This window comes from Parus major, chromosome 7 (assembly GCF_001522545.3).
Source record: "Parus major isolate Abel chromosome 7, Parus_major1.1, whole genome shotgun sequence".
In the NCBI taxonomy this organism is placed as follows: Eukaryota; Metazoa; Chordata; class Aves; order Passeriformes; family Paridae; genus Parus; species Parus major.
In genome coordinates, this window is record NC_031776.1 from 4,403,161 (window position 1) to 4,422,468 (window position 19,308).

Genomic DNA, 19,308 nt, shown 5'->3' on the forward strand with positions numbered 1-19,308 from the left:
GAATGAGAGGGTGGGTGGACAAAAGCAGTGGAGAATGGGTTAAATATATTGTATTTCCAGACACATCCCAGCCCAGTTAGCACTAAATCTGCTGCTGCAATTGCCCTGGAAATGTGGAGTCAATTTTTCCTGTTAGGAGCCATTAAGCTAGGAGAGGCACAAACTTACAGGGAAATGTGTTTGTGCAACTGATTTCCATTACAGTGGTTTCACCTTCTTCCTTTTGATTTGGGAAAATATCCTGTTCTCTCAGATTATAACCACAACAGATCACGATGCTCCTCAGCCCTTTAGCCCAAGCTGTCTGCACTTCAGTGTTCTCCCCTTCCTGCCTACCCTGTTTTTCTTCAAGGCTGTATCTAATTGTTATAGAACAAAGGGAAACAGGCTTTATTCTTTTTAGTATTTGTCACAATTTAATTTATTTAAGACTCCTACCTTCCATAAGGGTCTAGTCCCTAGTTAATATTGTTTATTTCTTTATCTCAGTTATGACTAAACACCAGCTTGTGCTTTTAGAAGGTGATCCTAAAAAGTAATCATCAAAAGTTATCAGCCAAAATCAGTTACATAAGAAAAACTCAAGCCTGCTTTATTCAGAAGTAATGTTCTTGAATGTAAAACAAATTAACTCTGCCCTATAATCCCCACAGCACATATAAGCTTCTGTAACATCTGCTTTATTACTGCTGTCCTTTAGAGGAGAAATCCAATTTTCACATTTAACAATGCAGTTGAAACGTATTTTCCTCCTCACAGAGATCTAACCTAATCTTTTTAGACATATTTGGAGTGTCTTCATTCCTCCTTAGGGCTTTGCAGCCCTGGTGCCCGTCCTTAAGACAATTAGTGCCTGCTCCTTGAAAGGGATAATAAACCTCAGCAGAACTGACTCCCAAGTGCATCTGCTGACCCATTTGCTTTAGGAGACCTCTGTATCATAGGGTGGATGATGGTGTCCTGGAGGACATGTCCTGGTCCCTAAGGCAAATTTTGGGACAGGAATTAATAGGAACCTATTGTGAAACTGAATACATTTCAGGGTTCAAAATAAATCATTGTGTTTGAACACATATATTGACTTTGGTGTCTCATAGTGCTCAGCCTCACCACTGTAATTAGGAGTGGCTACCCCCTACTTAACAAGATCAAAACATTTCAAAACCAACAGTCATGTAACCAAGTATCAGGTCATTATGGCCTTAGCTCAGATACAAACAGACCTTCCCCTTTATCCTCTTCATCAGCTGCAGCAAGCTTTTAGTGCTGCTAAACACAGAAGTTCCTCGATTGAATGATTTCTCTTCACCTCTTTAGCTCAGATGACCATGCAGTCCATCTTACTTTGTCAAAAATCCAGGTAACAGTACTCCTGCCTCAAGAAGCTGATGTTTTTTCCTAACCAATCATAGACCAATCTGCCAGAGCAGGGCTCACACACACGAAGGACATGTTGAATGGAATGAGCTTGGTGACAGCACTGATGATAAACTCTCCTTTTGTCAGCTGAGGAGAGTGAACAAACAAACACAGCAGCCTGTCCCCATCCCCAAAAGCCACTACCAACATCAAAACCCAGGCTAGTGGAACACAAATCATTCACACAAACACCTCTCAACATATCCACAGCTTCCACTGGTGCAGGAATGAAATAGCAAGTTACCCTTTATGTTGCCAGTGTATGGGGCCATGTTCTCCTGGGAGGAAACAGAGATGCTCTTGGGACTAGCAACAGTTCTCCAGCCTCAAGAGGATGGATTGAGAGGTGGAAGCACAGCAGGAGGGCAGGGAGAATGATTAACTTGACAGATCTGGGTGTTAAAAGTGCAGCCTTCCCTTCTAAGTTCACTCCTGACCCATTAGTGTTTGTTCCCCTGTCTACGGGTAATGAGGAACAGCTAGACCTGAACTCCAGCACTAACAGAGCCATTTTAGATATGTATTTGTGGTGTCCACCTGCAAGATTTCTAAGTGTCATTTGAGAATTGAAAATGCTTTGCAAAATTAATGGGAATTATTGTAAAGCACCCACAAAACACTATATTCCATAAGACTTACCTTAATTAGTTTTACCAGCGAACGGTAAAAAACTCAGATTGATATTAAGTCTTTTGCGGTGACAGTATTGTGAGATGAATGAAAAAACAGATGTCTCCATTTTACATAAGCCTTCAGACTAATGCTTATAACAGGATACAGCTAATGCCTCGTGGATCATCTTTCTCATGCCTTTCAAGCAATTGTTAAACAAGGGGAAAATCCCAAGGCCAGCCTGCCGCTTCATTCACTACAGTTTTTTCTTTCCCCTTCTCCTTAGCCTTCTCAAAGTTATTGGCAATCAAAGCTGAAAACTGAAGGTGGGTTGCTACATCTTTGACTTGCAGGCCTGAATATTGATGAGCCACAAGAGACAGAGATGGAGAGAGTGACAAAAGGTGAGGGGAAGAGACAGAAGGTTGGAAACAGCTCGTTTCCCAGCACACACACCGACAGACAGGTAGTGTTGACACTGTACCTAGAAAGGCTGCCCTCAGTGGCCAGGCTCGGGGAGTCATCGAGGACATTAGGTTCACTGCAGGAGGGGCAGGGAGATTAAGAATTTAGGGAAAGAAAATGCAAAAAAGCATGCGCTTGTCTCTGTTTTCAAGGGAAAAAAAAGAACGGAATAAAAAAGTAAAAAAAAAAAAAAGGACGGTAACATTAATTGGTCTCACATGCTCAACGGCACATATATGACTCAGAGGAGCTGAAAGAACATCTGATAACAGGAGCAGTCTTTAGAGAGGGTTTACACTGCATGAAGCCTTCCACATCTCTGCTGAGATCTGAGGAGCTGAGAAGGTTCAACAGGATGTGTTTCCAAAGGAAATAAGGCAGGGAACTGTTTTCAAAACTATTTTCCTGCAGCATTTTGACTTATTTCAGTTCTATTTACTTTTGGCTTCACAGAAAGCTGTTTTCCTTCCCCATGAGCCACCTTCTTGAGGGAGGGCTGATCTACTGTGAGCTATAGACCACTCTCCTTCTGGTGCAACTCTAAGGACAAACATCTGGAAAACAAGGTCTCATAGTGCAATGAAATTGTGAATAAACAGCTGGCAAGGGTCTTGGCAAAGGGACACAATTCCAATGCTTTTCTGCAATGCAGCCATTAGGCAAGAGCAGCCTACTCAGGAAAAACATGAAAGAAAGAAAGAAAGTAGTCTGTTGGGTTACCAGCAGGAAGGCAGTAATAATATTACTTAGCATTAATTAGAGTACATCTGTGAGGCAGTCTGAAAGCCCAGAGACTATCCATAACTCAAAGGGCATGATGTTGAGGACTATGATTATACTTGCTGAGCTGGTCCTTCCCCTACCCAGATGAAAGGTGATTCTCCTGTTATACCATACATTTAAATAGTAGAGAGTGAAGTTCTGTGTTAATTAAAGTCTTTTTTTTTCTCAGCATCACCATGATTTGGGACAGCACAAAGCAAACATTGCTCTCAGTCAGGTGTGACTCTTATGAAGTTTATGCATTGAAGACAGTAGTGAAAGATTGAGGAAAATGCAGTCTTGCATATTAATTTTTCAAGAAACAAAGGGACTGAATCAACTGAGTTCAAGAGTCAAATGAGTTCCTGTAAGTCCTTTTGTGAAAATTCCCAGATAAAATCTGTGTAACTTTTCTCTTGTAAATCACTTCTCCTATCTCTGCTGGTAGGTACCACAGCTGTTAATTTTCCTTCATCTATCAAGGTTATTTCTTTAATTCCAGGCAAGAATGGGGGGGGAACAATGTTGCTTGATTTTTCAGGGGTGGTCAAGACATAATGTAGAATATATTCATTAAAGGTTCAAAGGGAGTAACATAAATTAATATGTCCACTGTCAGATATACTTGGATAACTATGTCAGGGACAAATAAAACAATAAACATTGCTTATTTAGAAAAAACAAAATCACGTTTAAATTCAAAACTTCTCTCTACATCTTCTAAAAATGTACATTTCCCAACAGGCTCTTTCTCACCGTTCCATATCAACCAGAAATAAGGCATTCTAAGTAATTTGTATCAACAAGTATTTCAGGTTTAAAACAGTATTAAATCCCATCTTTGAACACAGCATTTAGTTTCTGTGATGAGCTAGTTACTTTTCTAGGAAGGACAAAGAACACATGGAAGAAAAAAAAAGTAAATCAAACTGCCTCTGTCCCTCTTTCCCAGCTTCTCAACCCTCATAAACTGGTTATGGTGCCCTGCTTCAATGAATACTCCAAAACCACATTTCCTTTTGCTATTCAGTGGTAGCAGAGAAAAATAATAACATAGAGTGTTTCTGAAACTGTTTAAAAGGAAGCTTGCTGTGGATGACAGCTTGTTCATATGGACCCTACGCAACACAGATCACCCTGGAAAATCATTGTTTCCAACCCTGCACCCTTGCTCCAACACTATTCCAGGATTAATAAATTCAGCATCACTATTGCTGGCACTAATTCCAGCATCCCACCTCTCTGCTGTGCCTGGGCCATTTCTGCTCTTGTTATTGCAATGGGAAAGGTGAAAAGCCCATGTTTTTACCTTTGGCTGGGTAACATGCCCACCTCAGCCTGAGGTGCAGACATGCTGGAGAGATGGCTGGAGAAGCGCCTCCTCCCAATGGCACCCATAAGGTATGTTTCTTGTTCACTTACCACACTGGGCATGCTCAAGGAGTCATCTAGAAAGACAGAAAAAAAAAACAAAACAGGAAAGGAGAGGAAACAAGCACCCAAACCCAACCTGCATCTCGACAGTTGTCAAGAGAGAGCAGGATGCCAAAGGTGTACACAGCATTCACTTACCAAGAGCCCGAGCCTGCAAATTGGAATATTCTATTAGATTTTACTGCCACAGTGCAGAAACACATAAACCTCTGCAGGGTGAGGAACTTGACAAACATGGGGCAGGGATTTATGCATTCTTCCAGCTTAAATGGCTCTCAGGAAAAACTGTTTGCGGAATTCAGCTTCCACTAGGGATTAATTCCTGTGATTAATAAATTGCTTGTTAATATACAACGTTTCCAGCATAGAAGTTGTAACTGGACATTTTCCTGCTGTGAAATAAACTGCTGCTATGATCTAGCAAAGCACTGTGACAAAACAGCCAAAATACCTGACAGCAAAATGCAGAACTGACACCCTTCAACGCCCTTCAGGACATGCATTTTAAAATGTCACCAAAAATGTGGATAAATTGACTCAATTACATCATGCTGCAACAGAACAATGCAGACAGCTGGACTGCAATCAGGACTGCTTGAAATTTTCAGTGATGTTTCAAATTATATCAAGCATCCAGAAATAAATTATTTTATTGTGGGTTTTGCCACAACTTTTAATTACAGGTAAAGAAAACAAAGGGGTAACCCACCCCTTTGTGTAATTTTCTCTCCTCTTTTTGACCTTTTTTCCAATTTTGATGTACTTAAATATTTTACAGGAGTGTTTATCCAAGGCAGGGCTGAGGAAATAATGCTGTAGTTCAGATAGAAAGATGGCACTTACTATTCCACACAGTGGCTCAGAATTAATCTGAGGTTGAAACCATATTTTGCCACAGTGGGAAAATATCTGAACAATGTATAAGCACTACAGCTCTGGGTGGATTGCACAAAGTTTAGCTGGGTGAATCCAGCTAAAATAAAGTTGGGCTGAACCTGCAAAATTTCAGGCTAACTTCTCTTTCCCAAAAGGCAATTCTGCTGTAACTGCATGCTCCTTTCTCTTGAGCCCCCCATTCTCACTCCTTCTCTTTGATGCTTTTGCGGATTCTGCAGGAACAGGACCCCAACTACAGAGCCACAGCCCCTGCCCACTGTAATGATGGCCAAAGAGAGGCCTGGCTGCCAAATGCCTTGTCAGCACTGTGATGACTGCACATCAGCCTGGGTCTCAGGAACTAAAAACCTCCAGGTGCCCTTCCCTTTGCCCTGCCACAGCTCAGAAGGCAGCAAGAGTTATGTTACAGCCCAAACTTCAACACCATGTACCAGCCACGCCAGCTGCTCAACCTCGGGCTCCTGTGGGCTTTTTATTCACACTGGGAGAGGGGCAACTGGGCTGGCAACTGGGCCCCCCCTCCCAGACGGCCTCTGGGCATCAAGAAAACATCTTCAGCATTTGAGTATCTGGCCACGTACTTTCTTCATCCTCCTCATCAGTGCGGCTCAGCGTGTCCTGCGAGGCCTGCTGGGAAGGCTCGCTGTCCTGCTCCCAGACCGTGCCAGTGCCGGTGTTGGAGCGAGACATGGTGGCCAGGCTCAGGCGGTAAGCAGACGTGGAGGTGCCCACAGTGCTGACAGATGTCTTCCCTTGGTAAGCTGCACAAGAGGGGGAAAACCAAACCCAAGTGGCTGATGGCACTGGAAATCAACAGCAAGCCAAGCATTCCTGTCATATTGGGCAGCTCTTTCTGCCTGGACTAGTGGGGAAGGGGCATCTTCTCTCTCTCTCTACAACTTCCTGACAAGAGGGTGGAGACAGGCTGGAGTTGGCTTCTGCTACCCTGCCACCAGCAACAGGAAAAGAGGAAACGGCCTCAAGCTGCACCAGGGGAGGCTCAGGCTGGACAGGAGGAATTTCTTCATGCAAAGGGTTTCTAGGCATTAGAATGGGCTGCCCAGGGCAGTGGTGGTGTGAACAGCCCTGGAGGTGTTCAGGTAATGACTGGACTTGGGACTTGGTGCCATGGTGTAGTTGATCAGTCAAAGGCTGAACTTGATGATCTCAGAGGTCTTTTCCAACCTTAATGATTCTGTGGTACTGTGACAGGGGTGGCAGAGGTGATAAAACACTAGCAGCTGCCTTGCTCACCTCACCTTTCCAAAAGCTCTGTTTTACTTAGTCAGTCTGATTTTCACAACCTGTATTTTACAGATCAGCTGTTTTACAAATCAACATTTAGAAACAAGGCAAAATACTGCTAAGGAAAAAAGACTGAAGCATTTCCTTTTGAATCTCTTTTCCTAAGCATATAAACCACCTGCCATCTATGAGCAGCAGCTGCCATCTTGTGGCAACAGGGATGGGTGTCGCTGGAGAAATGTCTCCCCTTCTGCAGGAGAGAATTCTGAAATGCCCCATCAGCTCAGGGATGCTGGTCTGGATGTCACAGGAGAGAAAAATCAGAGACCAGGAGAAAGGAGGAAGAAGACCTGCTACTGCTGAACAGCCAGACCTTTCTGCACAAGGGGCTTTGGCTTTACAGTGGCATGGAGGGACTAACTGCACTGGGCTTGGGGCTGCACAAGCCAGCTGAGACAGCAAGAGGGGAACAGGACTCAGACTTGGTGAAAAAATAGGTGCATTTCACAACTAACCTGGACTTCTCTTGGCTGTTCAGTGGCAAAGCTGAGCAAAAGCTCCAGGGGCAGGCTGGCAGGGTGTGTGTGCCCCATTCCCATCTTAGGTAGAGGCCAGGTCTGCCTCACAAGTTACTGTAGGGGCAAGCAGCTGTCCAGCCTGGGCTGATGGCCCTGAGCTCTCCTTACCAGACCCGCTGTGCACAGCCTCCTTCAGGATCTTCAGCTCGTTGTTGAACTCAGTGATGAGGGAGCTCTTGCAGAGTGGGCGCGGGATGAAGCGTCTCTCCAGCTGATCGGAGATGTGCTGTCGGGCAGTCAGCTCCTCGTGGTTCTCAGCTGGCTGGGCCAGCAGCTGCAAAATCAGGATGCATTAGCATTGCAGGGAGATGGTGCCCAGGGGCGGGACTAGTCTCCAGACTAGCATGAGCCTGCAGCCAGCAGGCTTTGTAGTCAAGAGGTTTTGACTCCATCTATGAGGTTTCCACCTGTTTTTCAGGGTCAGTCTTATATTTGACTGAACAGAGATCAAAGCCTCAGTGGTGCAGGGTGCATGGAGATGAGGGCTCCCTCATGCTAAGGGAAGGAGGAAGGAGCTGTCTCATGACAGGACCATGAGGATAGCCTCATGATCCTGTCATGGGACAGCTCCTTCCTCCATGATGATTTAGTCTGTCCAAGAGACATTGTGGGCTAAATAAGGTAGAGTACCATATGCTAGTCTACCTGGTAGCTGGAAAGGAGCTGTGATTAGCTTAAACCCCAGATGCCTTAGCCTAGCAGCTGCCTGTTCATCCACAAAAGTCCTGTCAGAACCTTCATCCAAGAGATGGAAAGGGGAGTGGTCCTTCCTGGCTGTTAGCTGTGTTGCCCAGCTTTGTGCAGGAGAGAGATTAACAGAAGATTTCTGCCAACACCCTCCCAGGTTCAGCACGTCCACACTCCTTCCAAGCGCTCTGAATGTCTTCATTGTAGAATTAAATCCACATGCACTTCCCCATCCAGAGGAACTAAGACTAGCTGTACTCCATGGATCAGAGCTCCTGGATGACTGGCATACTCTTTAGTTTTGGCTAGAAAAAAGCTCTGTGAGTTTGTTTCAAAGTGTTTTCAGGCCTACTAATTTCTGAAAAGTCACTCACTACATATAGTTCTTCCAGAAGTGCCGTTCCTCTGTTCTCAGCTGGGGAATAAGGGTTACCTCGCCTTCAGGGAGTGACAGATCAGGAGCCAAAGCAACTGTTACCTTGCACTGGATGAAGGGCCGAAGGAGCACAAAGATAGGGATCCGTGTTCGAACGATAAAGTCGAGGAAATCCCACAGGGCCAGCCCTCCCACCTTCCGCAGGGCCATCTCTTTGACTTGCAGGCTCAGCCAGTACCACTGGCTGTCCAGCTGGCGTTCAAAGCAAACAAGGATCACCTTCAGGGCTACAGGGGAACACACAGCAGCAAAGGGCAGTTAGAGATGGTACCGGTGTCCCTCACAAGCACTGGGGGAAGGATCGGGGGGCCACAGCGAGCACAAACCTACACAGGCATGCTTTGCATGTACGTGTGCACATGCACACACCCCAGAGTCACAGCTGTCTTTTCTATCGGTCTCCAAACATGGTAGGGAAGGAACAACCAGCCTTCTAGTAGGAAAGGCCTCAGGATCAGGACTGGCAGTACCATTTCAAGAGAAATTTTTCTACTTCATACCTAAACTCCTCTGTGTTTTCTTGCTCTGGCATTCCCTCTCTCTTCCCTGCAGAACTCTTTTGTCTTCTCACAATCAGATATTTTGAAAGCAGCTCAGAGTAGGAATACAGCCCTGGCTGATGAGACAACCTCAAAAATCTTGACCAAGCATATCCACACAGAGTCACCCAGTGAGCACAATAATCTGCCAATGATTTATAGGGTGATGACAAGAACCTTTCTAGCAGTGTTGTTGCATGAGTCATGGCCACACTGTAATCTAAATACAAATATGGTCCAGTAAGCCAAGGGCAGTAATTCACCAGAGCATGGCATTATAAACAGGGATGAACAGCAATGAAGTTAAAAAAATGCATTAAAGTGGGCAGTGGTTAACACTTGGCTCACAGGAGATACAAGGAGTCTCCTCCTTTCCATGCTCCCCTGGTCTGGTAAAAAACAGCAAGGCCTGGGAATTGTTGGGGTTGACTACCCCCCCATTAATGGGATGGCCAAGACTTCTCAGCCATTACACACCCGTGTCCTGGTTTGTTTGTGTGGGGGACTAAATCAGTGCTGAACTAATTTTTCATCATTCCTCAGATATGGGTTAACAAAGACCCCAATATAAATCTTCAGATAAATGCCCTCACACAACCAGAACAGAGAAGCTGTTTCCAAAGGGGTGCTTTGAGGTGAAACTGTCCCCCTGTAGGCCTGACTGCCTTCAGCCATGCTGCATCTCCAATTTAATTATTTTTCTTTATTCCTTTTACCTGTGGGTCAGATGTGAGATAATACAGATAATACAGACAATATCTCACACCACCCTACATCAAGCAGAGGGCAATAGCAGTCAGTAAGGACCATGTGTGGGGCCAGCAGCCACAGTGGCCACATCACCTCTCACCCTAGGTAGCCAAGGGCCAGTGAGGCTGTGATGTTAGGGTTTGATAGGCAGTCTGACTCGCCTTTGTGGCTTCACTGCTGTAGCCTGGCAGCATGAGTCCTGAGCAACTTCTGTGCTGCTCTTCCTCCAGCTGCAGCGCAGACACCGCTCACATTGTGATATATTCCAGAGATACTCCTGGCTTCGTGCTCTGGCCCGGCCCCCTGTTCAGGACAAGGCCTAAAGCAACCCTAAAGAGGTCAGTTAGCTCCTGCCTGAGATGGTTTCCTCTGGTGCTCTCTACAGCCTTCAGTGTGTCTGGGTGCTCAGCAGAAGCCGTCACTCACCCAGGTAGGCAGCCTGGCTGGTGGATTCTGCCAGCCCTTCGCGCCGCAGGTCCTTCCCCGCATCCCCTGGCGTGGAGCAGTGGGCGGGGGAGCTCTCCAGCATAAAATTCTTGCTGCGGGAAGTGCTGATGATGCGAGGTGGCAGGAGGATATTGATAACGGTCTGGAGCAGCAGCAGGACCTCAGGCTGCTCCAGCCAGGGGCTGTCTGAGATGCGTTGGGAGGGGAAAGAGAGAGAAAGATCAGGCTACATCCCATCATAGACACTCAAAAGATCCAGACCCTGCTCAGCTCCAAAATGGGGTGCATCTCAAATGTCCCCTAAGCCAAAACTCCGGCCCCCACACCTTGTTATGCTGCTTCTCCTCCTGCAAGCAAAGGCAAAGTTTGTTTTAGCACCAGCACAAGCACATACAAACAGAGCTACACAGCACAAAGAAAGGTCCCGTTCAGTGGTCTCATTTCCTTTTGTCATTCCCCTCCTCCCTTTACTCTTTGCTTTCATTTAGGGATTTACCAGTGAAGACCCTCTATAGCAGAAAGCAAGGAGCAAGACTCGTGCAAGACAAGTGGCAAGGATTGGGCAAACTGTGATCCACAGGGGGACACAGTTTCTGTGACCTTTGCTCCCCTCTGTGACTTCTGCTACAACAGATTTGTCTTGCCCTGCACTCCAGTTTCAAAAGCAGGAGCACATCTGTGTAAGACCTGGCTCAAGAACCAAGGCACAGCTGAAATAAAGAGAAGAAATAACAACTAATCCCAGTGAGGCTCTTTCCACTCTCAGACCCAAAGGGCACTTAGCTGACATACTGCCAGTGACAAAAAAAACAAATTAAAAAAAAATAAAATACAGAGAGCAGGGAAAGTGCAAACATCAGTTGTCAGAAAAGGGGGACAAAAGTTCTTTTTGTTAAATTAGTCAGACCTTTGCTTCCAGATCCTACTGTGAGCACAAATGGAATCAGTAGGTTTAAAAGCATTCCTTCCCTTCTTTCCTGATTGGTGAATGGGGAGACGACATGGCTTAGGGGAAAATCTTCTTTCAAAGCCTGTACAGTAATAATAAAAAAGGATTTAATGATTTCATCAGCAGATCACACACACAAGTCACTGCAGGGAATGACGATCCCCTGGCCACCCTGTTCACACAGTACAACACCAGCACTGATGACCTGATTGAATGAGATGCCCTCAGACCACTTAGTCAAGAGTAAAGGGAATTCACAGAGTAACACAGGGATCACCTGCTTGTGTCAAAGCCAAACATAAGAAGCCCAGACTCCCAACTCCTGGTTATCATTAACAAAATCAGATGTATCCCACAGGAGTCAGCTGAGTGTCAGTCCTAAGCTCTGCCCTGCTGTCAATGGTATCAGGATCTGACACAGACTATAGAGAATAAAAAGAAAGAACAGAGGAAACTGCACAAATGACATTATCTAAATATTCTCCTCTCTGAACATGGAGGCTATTCCCAAACATATTTTTTTTTCTTCCTCACTTTGTGCTGCCCTGTCATCCTCCCTAACACAAAGAATGAACTCCTGAAAAATAAACAAAATGCATTTATTTCTTGACACACAGTCAAGCTTAAATTGAAATGTCTTTCACCTTCTTTTAGAGGAGGTGATTCAAATGGCTGTCACTAGAACCTTTGCTCATTTACGACATCCCAGTTGCTACAGACTTAGCTGTGAAATGCAACTGAACCTTGCAATTCCTCAATGGGTGAGAAATTCTAGATGTTTTCTGATGGGGTGTGAAGTACTTCTGTTTTGTATTCTGCTGGAAGTATTGGGAATTATGACTCCTGTTTTTCCTGACATGTTTGGATTTCATTACATTTAAGCCCACAAACAAGTGAACAGGGAGAAGAGGATAATAAAAGTTCCCCATAATAATTAAAAATAGATATATTAATTCGGTATCTGTTTTGGTTTTTTTTTTAATAGGTAATATTTCACAGCAGGTGAAAGTGGCCTTTTTCTTTTGTTTTGATTAAAGAACCATTACCTCAGAGCTGGAAGAAATCTGTTTTCTTTCTGTGTCATTTTGTACCAGAAGGTCCTTTTGTGCCTCATGCTCTGAGGGACAGCTTTGTGTGTTGGTCCCTGTAAGCCTTCCTTCCCAAGCCACCCTGCTGCTCAGAAACACCTGCCTAAATATTCAACTGGATGTACCAATGCATATTTTAAAATGAGAGTTGGAGCTAGATAAGGAAATTTGCCACTTCTTTGGTCACCATTCAGACTAATTTCATACCAGTGGGGAAGGAAGGGGACACTGAGGCAGAAAGACTCTGTAAAAAGTTATAGTGCTGCTATGAGAAAGGAATAGCGATGAAATTCTCCAAAAATCTGGAACTTTTTTTCTTTTAAATTCTGGCAACAAGGACACCATTGCGTCAGCAGCTGAAAAGCCAAGTTGCCCTGCTTTTTGTGCTGGCACTCTGTGTGACCAGCTCAGGTAAGAGCAGAAGAGCACAAACTCCACTCTCAGTTACACACACGGTCCCACAGGAAGACAGGAAGGGTTGCATGGATGTGACCCAAGCCAGGGTCCCATCTTCCTGTGGCAGAAGTCTTGTGCTAACTCCTTAGATCCTGCAGAGAATCCTAACCTGCTTCTCAGAGCCTTGAACAGCATCCATCAGCCAAACTCCCTGGACTTCAATGGCAGTGTTAAGCTGATGGATGCTTGCTGTGGACTTGGCCCCAACAGATGAATTCTGAGCTCAGTTCGAGCCTTCAGAAAGAAGGGAGAATTCACATGTTGCTTCTCCTTAATTTTTGATGTATGTTCCACAGTTTTTGCCCAGCTTTTGCAGAAAGAAAACAGAGCACTGATGAGTTGGTGTCTCAACCAGAAGCTCTAGAGGCCTGGCCAGGGGGCCAGGGCAGACACACCTGTATCTGCAATGCTACAAGCCGGACAACAGCTGTGCTGAAGGGCAGAGGTGGCGAGAGATAAGGGCTGAGATGAAGAAGGGGTAATCCGTCAGCCACACTGGAGGGTCCTACCACTCCCATCACCTGCAATACAAACAGAGCACATCACCACAACTGGCTACTTACAGTTTCATCCATGTCATATCCTCCAACGTCAGTGAAATGGAGGTGCCTTTCATTGAGCACTGAGTTGGGGTGGATCTAGCAGAACCAGCCCCCCCAGTGGTCCTTGCAGGAGCTGGGGCCAGTGAGGAGACAGTGTTCTAGCAGGGAAAGGGAGGGGGAAAGAGGGAACCAGCATGGATGGGAGGAGTGCACAGGTAACCCGGTACATTTATAAATGTACCCAGTACCAGCCCTGAATGACCAGCACTGGACTGGTGGAACAGCTAGAGTTGGAGGATATGTCATTTGACAACTGTAACAAATAAAAATCTGTCATCAAAGCAAAAAGTCTGCATTGAAAGTGAACGTCTTTTCCCTTCCCTTGCTTGAAAAATAATGTCCTAAGTCTGACCCAAGCCAGGTTTTGTACAATGTTCAGATTCCTCTCAAACACAGCCTGTTTTGGGGAACTCTAAGCATGATTCCTCTCAGCTGACTGACCCCAGATGTCTGCAGCAGAGTCACCTGTGTGTGGCCTGGTTGTCTGGAACTCCTTGAATAATCACCACAAGGAAGCGGCACTTCTAGGGGAGACTTATTTTGTACTGTTTGGGATGTGTCCCTCAGGAGGAATGTTTCTCACCATGACCACACACATCTAGGTGACAGGAACAGGGAGAAGGTACCAGGCAGACACCTAAGCTTATGGGAGATGAATGCATGCGTCTTTTCCAAATTCAGCCTGGGGGAAAAGGCAGTAACCATTTTTTTTTTGCCAGACAACCAAATGACAATTTAGAAGAAAAGGAGTCAGAACCCCTTCTGTACATCACCATGGATGATCATTGAGATATTTCCTTCCTGGGTAATTGAATTTTCATGGTCTACACACGATACACCATGCAGTCAGCACTCCCATAGCTCACAGTGCACCCAGTTGTGACAGCTGCAGGTAAAATACTTGTAGCAGTAAGATCAGATGTTCCTGGTAGCTCTCCCTGGCATTCCCAGCCAGCAGAATGTAAGCACGATGGCTGTGCTTCAGCACTGCAGAGCTTCCTGCTGTTTTTAGAGCACTGGCTAATTCTTATTGTGGGCCCTTGGAGAGCTTGCTGGGGTGATTCAATCTGCCATGCCTGCTTGACAAACTGCAAATCTATTCCACACTCCTACTTGAGCTAACTGTGTAGCAGCCTCCCCATAACCTGAGGGCCCTGATTTGCATTAGCACCAGGTAGCTGCTACCTCTGCTTGGACGAGGAAGAAGTTTTATGAATTCTGACAGGTTGGAGCTTCCCTGCCCTTGCAGCAAGGAGTGCTGAATTGACTTGAAGGACAGGAACCTGGCAAAACCTGCCATTGCATTTTAGAGAACGATCATTGTTTTTAAAGCCCCTCAGAGCGCTGGCAAAGCCTGAAATGTTTTTTGTAAGCTGCTAGATAAGGTTACAACATTTATGCTCTAAGGAGAAAATGCTATAAAACCCAGTAATAGTAAAATTCTAGCTCAACCTTTCCCCCTCAATTTATATTTTTGCACATGGAGTGAAAGTGTGCTTGTTTGGACTTACATGGATATCAAAGTGGGGGCTTGCCCCCAGTGTAACATCTGCAGAAACACTATAATCTGTCACTGAATGACCAGGCAAACTCTGTCCATATCACTTGTCTGTTGTAACACACTAAGGAGTATAAACTTCACCAAGAGAGGGATCTGAATATTGTACAGTGCAAACCTGTACTAGATCAAGCCAGGGACATTACAAATAGTGGAGTCAATTCACCTCCTAAACCCTTCTAACTATCCAGCACCCCATGGCCTCTGACAGAGCAATCAGGGCCCTTTCCCCACTGGGGATGGTAGGTATCCCCAGTGCCACCCTCTCCCCGTCTCTACCAGGTGTGTGCAGTCTCCACCACCCCATTCTCCAACTTGCAGCCCTCGGCTCTCAGCTCAGTCTGGCAAAGGTGGATCTTCAAAGTGGTGTGTGGGAAGTAATGGAAAATAAATTGCTTGACCGCTGCTGTTGGTCACTGTATCTCCCCATGCACCACTTCAAAAATGAACCTTCCTATCTCTAGTGGCACTTGCAGAGTCCCCTTGTGAGGGGTAAAGGGGACAGGTAAAATGACAGGAATGGGAATAAACTGTCATCTTCAGTCCAGAGAAACCAACAGCAAGGGGAAGGTTTAGCAAAGGTTCATGGGGTCACCGCTCAGCTACTCACCAGATTGACACAGACATTGATCAGAGACCTAAGGTGAGGCAGGAAGGATATGATAGGCTGCCTCTGAAGTGTCAAACAAACCCCTTCAATCAAACTGCTGGCAGGCTCCCACTCAACCTGGCGCCTGCAATACAACAGTAGGTGCCATTAGCCACGGGCTGCTGCCCCCCACCATGCGCCCAAACACGGCCACCGACACACAGTGAAGCCCACAGAGGAGACGTGTCAGACAGCAACGAGGTCCACAGGGAGCTCGACAGGGAGAACGCTTTACCCACGCAGTTTGGGGAGGCACAGAGCACACCGGGTGTTCGAGAGACGAGAAGCGTGGAGGAGAGAGCTGGTGCTGCTGACACAAACCCCTCGCAGCAGCGCTGGTGGAGGAGCTGCTTTCACTCCCAGATGCTTCCCTCAGACACAGCGGCCTTAGGTGTACCTGTGTGGGGAAAGGTCTGCTGTGCTAAGCTCCCAGCCAAGACCAAGCCCTCCATCTCATGGGGCTTGTGATGTTCCCGGTGATCTGAACAAAGCCCATCAGGCTGAGTGCCCTCTGTGAGCTCCTCTGCAGCCTAGCTGCTCCACCAGCATCGCTCCCAGACACAGACTGCCCTAAACAGAAACTGGCCCAGCTGTATCATCTTCATCTTCTCACTGAGGAGGAGGAATGGTTCACTCCCCACCAGCACCAAAGTCCTTCATCCCAGGATCCTTTCTTCCCTGACACTTGGCTTTTATCACAGAACTAAATTTAGGGACTATGCCAGATGCTGAAAGGATTCCCCTTCCAAATCAGGAGGAGATGGAGCATAGGTAACATCAAAGTAGTTCACACCCTTATCCCAGGGTCTGACTCTCTGCAGTCACTGCAGTTCAAAAGCCAGCATCTGACTGCATTTACTGGGACAGAAAGGGAAAAGGCTGACGTAGCTTGTTAGCTCAAGCCTTGAACAATATCCCAGCCAAGCTCTTCAGGTGACTTCTCAGAGCCTCATGGGGAATCAAGTGTTTGCTACGCAAGTCCTTCCTCAGACCAACATATATCTCACCTTTGTGCATCCACTGGAACTAAATCACCAGAACACTGGTTTGTTCTTGTACCTGTTCCTACATATCCACTGATTCCAGCAGACACTGGGTTTGGAGTGGGTTGCCCACAGGAGGCAGCATATAAGATTCTGATCGTGAGTATCCCAAGGGATGGCTCCTGGGGTCTTGCAGACAGACCCATCCCTAAGAGACTGCTTGACTCAGTAATGGTTAAATGAAGTTGCTGAATTTGGTCCAATGGCTTTGCTGTCCTTTTGTGGAAAAGAGTAGTTTGAGCCAAGCATAGATACAGGCATAGAGAGAGAGAAAATATGAAAGGAATTTTAATTTATGGCCATCCATTCAGCTTACATAAAGAAGAAAGATCTTCAGGAATAGAAACCCTTATCTGCCTTTGAGGCAGAAGAAGGTATGAGCAAGAAAAGAAGGAATGAGAAGCAGGCAAGACATGGCAAAGAATCAAGCCAACAGGAGAGAGAAACACCACAATTTCTGCCTCTGAATTCCCTGCAAGGGTGGAGTCTCTTGAAGCAGGTTAACCAAAGAAAAGTGATGGACAGTGATGCCAGAAAGAAGATATCACCTCCCTATTATTCATTCCAGCTTTGATTCCTACTGGGACATAATTCTAATGTTCTCTAACATGATTTGGCTTCTCAGCTGAGACTGCCAATGAAGTGCCATTCAAGCAGTTGAGGACATATGCCCATGAGGGTGACCAAGACCAATGACTCTTTTTACTCAGCTCACTGGAAAATTCACCGGTCTGAGTGATTTTATACCACCTAGACTGGATTTGTACCACTGCCTCCAATCAGGGATGCTCCACAATCAATACTTCTTGAAGTTGCCAAAGCCTGAACATACCATAATGGCACTGGTGTGATGTACCAGGCTTCCACTAGACATGGACCTGAAGCAGTGGATGCAGTTCTTTGCCTTTTACTAGGGAGCAGTCAGAATCTACTGCATAGTTCCTGACTATTTTTGTCTTTACAGAGGACATAACAGTATTGCCATGCTAGAAATACTCTTACTACAGTTTAACTTTAAAAAACTCACAGCAAAAGTTAACTAAAAGGGCAATGAGATGGAAAAAATCTGAAGACTTCTTTTTGGGAAAGAAAAATGACATTTCTGGAAGTTGTCTCTTTAGTTCTTAACAACCATGCTGCTACCAGAAGACACAACAAAAACATCAACATAAACACACTTACAGAGATAAAAACACCTGTGATTTTCTGGTATGCTGTAAAGGCTCACTGCAACATGACAGCTTGAGGTAGATGACATACCCACACTTCAAGGCTTGCAACATCAGAAACGGACCCCAGAGGGTTTCCAGAGTACCTGCTCACCTCAGAGTAGGCATCTTGTGAATTTTATTGAACATACGATCCAATCTCTTTAGGATGAGGATCAGGGCAGGTCTCACCGCCTCAGCTGTCCAGTCAGTGATGGGCAGCATCTCCATGATGTAGCGCCGGAGCCCGCGGCTCTCCATCGTCTGCGTGTCGTAGGGGGCCAGCTTCAGCAGGGAATGTGCAATTTCTGCCAGTCTGAAACCACAGGCCATTAACAGAAAAATAAATACAACTTGCAATTCTACACACATGCCAATGGATGAGCATGTCAATATTCAGGAGCCTGGTGAAAAGAAAATGGTGCAAAAGTCAAATGTGCTGTTTAAACTCTTAGATCTTAGGTCTGTTAAAACTGTTTTGCTGGAATCGCTGTTTATATTTAAGAACACATGAATGGTCTAAATATTACTTTTACATTGACATCAAATGCACCAAGGGAGCATCAGGAATCACAGATTTGTGTAGCTAAAACCAAAGCCCCTGTGCTGGCATGAAGACTACAACATTGCAAATGCCTTTGAAAGAAAGACCCAGCATCACTTGTTTGTCAGTTAATAAGTGATTTGGTTTTGTTCTATGCTTGTTTTTTAGCATTACCACTTGAGGAAGTATCACTGTGCAATTTTCAGGTGTTAACTTTTTAAAATAACGTGTTTATAGGTTCACACAACATGTCCTTTGCAGGATTGCTCCCTGCAGTTTTTATTTGTTTCTCCTAACAGCTCTACAGATTGCGTTGCTGTTGCTTTTTTCACTCTCCCAGATGGCCTTGTCAATGACATTTTTTTGGATTGACTGTGAAATATCATGGCAGCTTTTAACTTACACTTGCAGTCTGACGAAAATCTACAAAATACTTGGATATTTGTGGTAAGCAAAGAGCAGAAAAAAAGCATGAAACATCAACAGACTCTTTTATTGGATGATTACAGTACAGTCCTATCCATATTGTGGGGTTTTTTTTGAAATACATCCAACTAATGGAACATATTTCTATTCTCTTTATAATCTGCCTAGTAATATCAAGGGCAACAAGTTCCTCAGATTAACCAAAAGTGGCATAAAATTGGGTTTTTATCCAGTATTTCTCTATTATTCCTTTTTTAGAACTGCTTTGTCATACTATGAAGTGGGTCTGTTTCCTTAAATGCTGTAAAATTTAAATTATCATATAATTAAACTTAAAGCAATACCAGTTCCATGCAATGATATATAAAACTTCCTCATGCATTATGGAGTGTGATATCCATTTCATCCAACTTGAAACATCAATCTCAATTCATCTGCTAGCTCCTTCCTGGCAGAAAGAAGCAACCTGGGAAATTCTTATCTTCCTGAAGTACTGGGATAAACAGTTGGATGC

The 19,308-nt window shown here is 45.2% G+C and overlaps 1 protein-coding gene across 5 annotated transcripts in view; it reads right to left on the bottom strand.

Moving 5' to 3' along the window:
• Positions 1-19,308, bottom strand: part of UNC80 (unc-80 homolog, NALCN channel complex subunit) — a 121,856-nt gene that overhangs the window by 10,564 nt on the left and 91,984 nt on the right. For 4 of the 5 annotated variants that reach the window (XM_033516036.1, XM_015634467.3, XM_033516037.1 and 1 more), the window contains 10 exons: positions 17,940-18,140; positions 15,535-15,658; positions 13,160-13,285; positions 11,179-11,302; positions 10,251-10,457; positions 8,578-8,762; positions 7,521-7,686; positions 6,171-6,350; positions 4,568-4,706; positions 2,516-2,572 (listed from right to left, as the gene is read on the bottom strand). In XM_033516036.1, the coding sequence (XP_033371927.1) occupies positions 2,516-2,572; positions 4,568-4,706; positions 6,171-6,350; positions 7,521-7,686; positions 8,578-8,762; positions 10,251-10,457; positions 11,179-11,302; positions 13,160-13,285; positions 15,535-15,658; positions 17,940-18,140 (1,509 nt within the window). The remainder of the gene's footprint in view (positions 1-2,515; positions 2,573-4,567; positions 4,707-6,170; positions 6,351-7,520; positions 7,687-8,577; positions 8,763-10,250; positions 10,458-11,178; positions 11,303-13,159; positions 13,286-15,534; positions 15,659-17,939; positions 18,141-19,308) is intronic. The other variant, XM_015634470.3, reaches the window with a different exon arrangement.